This window comes from Myotis daubentonii, chromosome 18 (genome assembly GCF_963259705.1).
Source record: "Myotis daubentonii chromosome 18, mMyoDau2.1, whole genome shotgun sequence".
NCBI lineage: Eukaryota > Metazoa > Chordata > Mammalia > Chiroptera > Vespertilionidae > Myotis > Myotis daubentonii.
In genome coordinates, this window is record NC_081857.1 from 25,668,922 (window position 1) to 25,676,654 (window position 7,733).

The following is a 7,733-nucleotide window of genomic DNA, read 5'->3' on the forward strand; positions in this document are numbered from 1 at the left end:
AACCTTCCTAATGCCATGACCCTTTAATACAAATCCTCATGTTGTGGTGACCCCCAATCATAAAATTATTTTCGTTGCTACTTCATAACTGTAATTTTGCTACTGTTATGAATCATAATGTAAATAGCTGATATGCAGGATGTATTTCACTGCTACAAATTGACCATAATTAAAGCATAGTGATTAATCACAAAAACAATATTTAACTATATATGTGTTTTCTGATGGTCTTAGGTGACCCCTGTGAAAGGGTCGTTCGACCCCCAAAGGGGTTGCAACCCACAGGTTGAGAACCGCTGATCTTGAACCATATTCTTTTTGTGTATGAGTGTGTGTGTGTGAAGGTGGGGTTTGTTTGTTTTTTATTATAAAAGAAAAAAATAACTCCTCAGTATCTTAATGAATAAAAAGGAATATTTCACACTCAGAACAGATACCAGGATACAAAATTACAAGTGTTTAACCCTAGTCTTGTCCCCCTCCCCTCTAGGAGCAGACAGGAAGGAGACAGTGGAAGCAAACAAGCAATTCTGTAAGAGACTTCAAATCCCTACAAATATGATTAAAATCTAAACTGGTTTTGCTTTAAAATTTTTTTTTTTAATATATCAAAAGGCCTGCTTGAGTGACATGCTAGTCCCCCAGAAAATAACCCAATACCCCCCTTGTCAGTAACATACGTGCTCAAATTGACCAGCCAACTGATAATTCTAAACCCCTGTGCATACATGTGTCTTTATAATCCAAAGCCAAGGGGCTCGGGTGACTGCTATTTGCTCCTGTTAGCCAACCCATGTCCAGAAGAGCAGGCAGGGCACAGAGAAACCCTTAAATGGTAGTGAGGGTTTAACAGCCCCTAAGAGCCAACTTTTTGAGCACTGCCACCCTCACCCTCTCCCCTCAAAAGGTGAGCCTTATTTCTAATCAGACTTCTCGCCTCAACTTTGGCTCCCAGTGACCAGAATGGTTTTTGTCCTTTAGAAAAAGCACACATATCTGCATACCCATATACATAATTTTTTTTTGTTTTTGCATTTAAATATAAAAATACTACTCTGATTTGTTATAAACGGAGGACCAAGCAACGAGAACTTTTTCTTCGAAGGTAGGCCTACCCATCCCATCCCTTTATGCCTTCCAGTGAGGGCACTCAGCACTAGGCCAGGGAAGCAGGTCACTGCGAAGGGGTCACAGTTGGCAGGTAAGAGGGCTTCCTGCCTGCTACCCCCCCCCCCACCCCCCGCTTTCCTAATTCTCACTTTCATTAGAAAGCTGCTTATAACATTTTATGGAACTTCCCAACCAAAGGGAGTTTCTAACCTAGTCACAGAACAAGCCCAGCACTCCTACCCCCCTTCAGCTACCTCAAAGAAGAAAAAGGTCCCTCCCCTCCCTTCACAAATACTATGCTCACTGTCCAGATAGCTACGCCTGTTGGACAAACACCTGATTAAGTGAAGCAGTGGTTATGTTTCCCCGCCCCCTCCCCACTAACACACTAGAAAGCTTCAGTGATAGGGGGAAAAAGGGTGTGTGTGTGTGAAGAGACTAAGAACTTGACCCCGCTAACCTGGCCAAAGAAAGCAAGAGATATTAACTGAGCAGGAGGAATAAAAAAAGACCTTGATATTCTGCCCTTTGAGTTACATTTGTTATGACAATTGAGGGGCGAGAGTGGGTGCGGGATGAAGAAGTGATTAGAAGGAGCTGGATGGCTGCAAGTCTAGTCCACTTAGTTTTTGTACTGGAAGGGCTCATCGCCAGTTTTGTTGAGAAGACACGTGCGGATGAGGGCTTCTGTCACTGCAAAGGGGTCGCAGTTGGCAGAGGGGCGCCGGTCTTCAAAGTACCCCTTCTGCTCCTGGCCCACAGACCGGGGAATGCGGATGCTGGCGCTACGGTTGGCCACGCCGGCGGAGAAGTCGTTGATGTTGGAGGTTTCGTTGAATCCGGTGAGGCGCCGGGCATTGTCCCGGCCTCCCATGGGATCGTAGGCTCGGATGTGGTACTGGTGCCGCTTGCTCAGCCTCTCAATGGACTCCTCAATGTACTTCAGACCGTTCTCCTCTCGCATGGCCTTGGTGCTGAAGTTGGTGTGGCAGCCTGCACCATTCCAGTTGCCAGGAATGGGCTTGGGATCAAAGGTTGCAATCACTCTGAAGTCTTCACACACTCGGTGCAAGATGAAACGGGCCACTCAGAGATGATCTCCCATGTCGATGCCTTCACAGGGTCCTATTTGGAATTCTCACTGGGTGGGCATGACCTCGGCATCTGTCCCTGCGATCTTGATGCCAGCGTACAAGCAGGCCTGGTAGTGAGCCTCCATAATATCCCTGCCATAGGCTCTGTCTGCTCCCACGCCGCAGTAGTATGGACCTTGGGGTCCAGGGAAGCCATTGGAAGGCCAGCCAAAAGGGTGCCCATCTGTGCCCATGAGAGTATATTCCTATTCCATTCCAAACCAGGGATGCTGATTGCTCACCATGTCCATTATCCGTTTGCAGGTATATCTTAAATTGGTCTCTGCAGGTTTGTGGTTGTATTTTAAGACTTCACAGAACACCAGCTTGTTGGGGTCCTTGCGGAAAGGGTCCCGAAACAGGGTAGCAGGAACAAGATACATGTCACTGTTGGAGCCTTCAAACTGCATAGTACTAGAGCCATCAAAATTCCACTCGGGCAACTCTTCTATACTCTTGGGCTCACTGTCCAGGGTCCGGGTCTTGCATCACAGTCCTTCTCCAGTACTGTCAATCCATATGTACACAGCTTGGACTTTATCACCCTGAGGCAGGGACATGTACATCTGCTTGATGCCTTTGTTCAAGTGGGAACTCGCTGAGGTGGACATGGTGGAAGTTGCTCTGGGGAGCGAGCAGGCGGCAGGGGGGCAGAGCGGGCAGGCAGTGAGAGCGAGGTGCAGAGAGGAGAAGGGGGGAGCTGGGAGTGCTGCTCAGACACTCGGCTCTTCTCCCATCCTCGGCTCTCTTGAACCATATTCTGATGGTGTCCTTCAAACCTCATAAGTCGTGAGGACACTGAATCTGTTGCTAAATCCTTCCTCAAAGCTTATCCTAATCCTCATGCTACCCTACATACATTTTCCCCCAGAGTTCAGTTAAATCTGTGAGAAAAGAGTTTTGCTTAAAAATGATTTATTTTAGCCATAGCTGGTTTGCTCAGTGGATAGAGGGTCAACCTGCGGACTGAAGGGTCCTGGATTCAATTCTGGTTAAGGCATGTACCTCAGTTGCAGGCTCCTCCCTGGCCCGGGCCCTGGTTGGGGCTCGTGCAGCAGGCAACCAATAAATGTGTTTCTTTCACATCGATATTTCTCTCTGTCTTTCCCTCTCTCTTCTACTCTCTCTAAAAATCAATGGAAAAATATCCTCGGGTAAGGATTTTTTTTAAAAAAAGATTGATTTTAATATTCTTTTGTAGCATGTTTCTCTCCTTCTGAATTTCTTGGTCTTTGATCACTTCTTGGAAGCAATATGGTGAAAATGAATAGTGTGGGGCTTGATGTCTGTTGTCTTCATTTACCAGTAGACTACCTGTGGGTAAACCACTACCTTAAATTCTCTGAACTTCAGTTTCCTCATCAACAAAATGGGATGACAGTGCCTAAGAGGATCACAGGAGCTAACGAAAGTGAGAGTGTGGTTAACAATAGTGTCTTGCAAATATGCTGCTTGACCCTTCTCTTCCTTCTTTCTCTCTTTTCCTTGCTTCTTTTCTTACCAGAGTCGGAAGAACTCTATGGATCAGTGTCCTCTTCTATAAAACAGAATGGAAATAGTCTCTACCCTTCTGTCCTTCAAAGCATCACTTTTGTAAGACTCAGCTGGGTAAATGCAAGTTCAACATGTGGTAAAGCCTAGGGTACTGGCATTAGCTGCATTTGTGTTTTGCCACATGGTAGCCCTACAAGTGGGTTTGTCATCCATCCCATTATACAGACAAGGACATGGTTGGAAAGGCTGTGACTCCACCATGGTCTCACAGCACTAGAACCCAGGTTTCTAGATTAATAAACACCACTTTGAAATTTTATTTCTCTCCCATGGATTTGATAATTTCAACTTTTTAAGCTTTTCTTCATAAATTCCACACCTCAACATAACCCACAAAGAGAAGCAAATTAATTGTTTCAATTGATACGGGAAAGGCACGTAATAGAACCACAGTTGTTTAATGATTATTCACCTCACTAATTATAGACAAGAGGTTTTCTTATAGATCATGGGACACTGGAGAATGTGTTGCGAGAAGAAAAACAGAGCTACAAAGATAAGACCATCTTTAAGCCCGGATGGGCCTATTACTCAAAAAAGAAAATACATTTTGAGAGCAGACTCATGACAGGACATGCTTTAACTTGGTTGCTGTGCCTGGACCCTGACCCACTCCAGGAGTTTGCCTCAGGAACACTGACCATTCTCTCTGGTCCTAGGAAGGGGCTAAGCTGTTTTTATCACCATAAAAGATTAGCTACCTTGTTATGGGACTTCAAGTTCCTGGAGGCAGACACACACTGCAGACCCAAAAACCCTAAAAACCCCCTGCTGCACTGCACACAGCTATTTTCCCTTTCCCCTATATAATCATACAGCTGGCAGGAGAAGGGGGGAGCATGAAGCCTGCTGCTTGCTCCATATTGCTGGTGATATGAAGTAAATGCTCATAAATGATTCCCCCTTGCCTCTGCTTATGGTTCAGTAGTGACAGGCAGTAATGGACTTGATTTTTGGGGGTCTGGTTTCACAATGATTTTCTTCTCTGGTATTTTACTATTCAAGTTGGGTTGGATCAGTGAGCACTGAGTATAAGCTCATTGCTCACTGATTTTAATTTGTCAAAATGCTGGGAAATGAGTGTTCTGTTTCACTGAATTTTCTATCAAAACATATTAAAGTTCTATATAAAATAATAGTTTCTCTATTTGCTTTGTTCATATCCTATCTAATAAAAGAGAAACATGGTAATTAGCCATACGTCTGCTACCCTTCCCATTGGCTAATCAGGGCGATAGGCAAATTAACTGCCAGCCAAGATGGCGGCCGGCAGCCAGGCAGCTGAAGCGAACAGGAGGCTTGCTTGCTCCAGTGATGGAGGAAGCCAAGGTTCCCCGCCTGCCGCTGTCGGCCTCTGAGCAGCAGTCTAAGAAACAATGTTGTGAGATTGCTGCCTCGAACAACCACTTCAAAAAACAACTAAAAGACGGAATGGACATCATCCAGAACCATAGGAAGGCTGGCTGAGTGGAAATTCTACAACTAGGAGGAAAGAGAATATCATACCCAGACTCAGAGGAGGCGCAGTGCTGAAGTGAAATACTAAGGTGCGGAGTGCACACGGAGCGGGCTGGAGGCGGAGGGCGCGGTTGTTGTTTTCAATCGGGAGGGAGTTTCAGACTCTGAGCTCCTGATCTGGGCGAGTCTCTAGGGACCCAGACTCAAACGGGAGAAGCGGGACTGTCTGGCTTTGGTCGGAACTCGAAGGCAGCTTTCTCTCCGAGGTTTGCTGCGGTTGCTGGGACTCTGTGAGGCAGAGCCCCTAGGGACGGAACTGAGAGCAGCCATAACTGCTCCCTCCGGCCCATCCTGTAGATCCCCTGGGGACCCGCCCCGCGCAAGCTCTGCGCAGAGCCATTTGCTGGATTGCCTCAGGCAAACACTAGATTAGCACCGCCCTAGAGATCCAGCACAGAAGCTCTCGCACTGCAGACACAGCAGACTCTCATAGCCAGTTAGCCTGGAGGTCAAATCACCCCTGGTATTGCCAACAACAATCAAGGGTTAACTACAACAAGACTGCGCACAAAGACCACTAGGGGGTGCACCAAGAAAGCATAAAAAATGCGGAGACAAAGAAAAAGGACAAAACTGTCAATGGAGGATATTGAGTTCAGAACCACACTTTTAAGGTCTCTTAAGAACTGTCTAGAAGCTGCCGATAAATGTAGTGAGATCCTCAAGAAATCTAATGAGACCCTCGATGTTATGATAAAGAACCAACTAGAAATCAAGCATACACGGACTGAAATAACAAGTACTATACAGACTCCCAACAGCAGACCAGAGGAGCGCAAGAATCAAGGCAAAGATTTGAAATGCGAAGAAGCAAAAAACACCCAACCAGAAAAGAAAAATGAAAAAAGAATCCGAAAATACGAAGATAGTGTAAGGAGCCTCTGGGACAGCTTCAAGCGTACCAACGTCAGAATTATAGGGGTGCCAGATGATGAGAGAGAGCAAGATATTGAAAACCTATTTGAAGAAATAATGACAGAAAACTTCCCCCACCTGGTGAAAGAAATAGACTTACAGGTCCAGGAAGCGCAGAGAACCCCAAACAAAAGGAATCCAAAGAGGACCACACCAAGACACATCATAATTAAAATGCCAAGAGCAAAAGACAAAGAGAGAATCTTAAAAGCAGCAAGAGAAAGAAACTCAGTTACCTACAAGGGAGTACCCATATGACTGTCAACTGATTTCTCAACAGAAACTTTGCAGGCCAGAAGAGAGTGGCAAGAAATATTCAACGTGATGAACAGCAAGAACCTACAACCAAGATTACTTTATCCAGCAAAGCTATCATTCAGAAGTGAAGGTCAGATAAAGAGCTTCACAGATAAGGAAAAGCTAAAGGAGTTCATCACCACCAAACCAGTATTATATGAAATGCTGAAAGGTATCCTTTAAGAAGAGGAAGAAGGAAAACACACAATACACTATACAGATGGCTCTAGAGAGAGAAGATGGCGGCGATATAGGCAGACGCGTCCCAGGTCTGTCCCGGAGGAAATGGCGTGAGCAGCTGAAACTAATAACACCCACCCCGAATTGGCGAAATTGCTCAGCTGGTGAGACGGTTTGCAGCCGGGAAGGGCAGAACTCCCCTGGAAAGGTAAAAAAAAACACACAAGGGTTTTGGGCAGGAAAGTTTGCCAGACCTCTGAGCCCAGAGGGTCGGAGGGAGACCGCGTGGCAGACAGCCGCGTCCCTTGGGACAGGCACAGCCCCTGACTGGGGAAAGGAGATCTGCGGGATTCCTGGCGCCTCCGGGGGATTTGAGAGCTGGGTTCTGTGATCACGGAGGACTGAGCCGAAAGGGGGCAGCCTGAAGAGCTGACCAGACCATGCAGTGCCGGTAAGAGAAGCGCTTACAGAAACTAAGCCTTCCCCGTTCTCGCGGCCGGTGTTTGTTTGTTTTCACTGAATCCTGTTCATAAGACATTTCGGATACAGACACTCACCTGTGCTGAAGAGAGGGAGAAGGTGCGGACGAGTGGAATCTGGGGAGAGACTGAGGAGAGAGGGGGTGCCGGGAGAGGTGACAGCGAATTGAGTGCTGAGACACCCCTGGGCCCAGGATCCTGACAGCCATTCTCTCCAGAGAGTGAGACTGCTCCCCCCAGCCCCCAGGCAAGGAGCACAGCCACACCCAGATTCCACCCTGAACAAGATCAAGGATTAAAATAATCTGATCAGTCCCTGGGAGTTAACTGGGTCTGGCCTATAGAGGGATTTTCAATATAGCCTCAGAGGCCAACCCAAAAACACTGCCACCCAGAGGCTGAGCCACAAACTGACTCTTTGCTAAATACAAATTAAGGCAGTCTGGGACACAAATACGGCCTGCTTTAAAATAATGACTGTGGTTTACAACACAGAGGAACAGTGTATCACAGGGAAACTCAACACTCTCCTGAATACCTGGCAGGA

At 46.6% G+C, this 7,733-nt stretch overlaps 1 protein-coding gene across 1 annotated transcript; it reads right to left on the reverse strand.

Moving 5' to 3' along the window:
- Positions 1-339: 339 nt before the first annotated feature.
- On the reverse strand, positions 340-2,985 carry LOC132220976 (glutamine synthetase-like). The gene has a single exon (XM_059674794.1). It carries the CDS (start codon positions 2,072-2,074, stop codon positions 1,733-1,735), a length of 342 nt encoding a protein of 113 aa, XP_059530777.1. The 5' UTR covers positions 2,075-2,985; the 3' UTR covers positions 340-1,732.
- Positions 2,986-7,733: the final 4,748 nt, after the last annotated feature.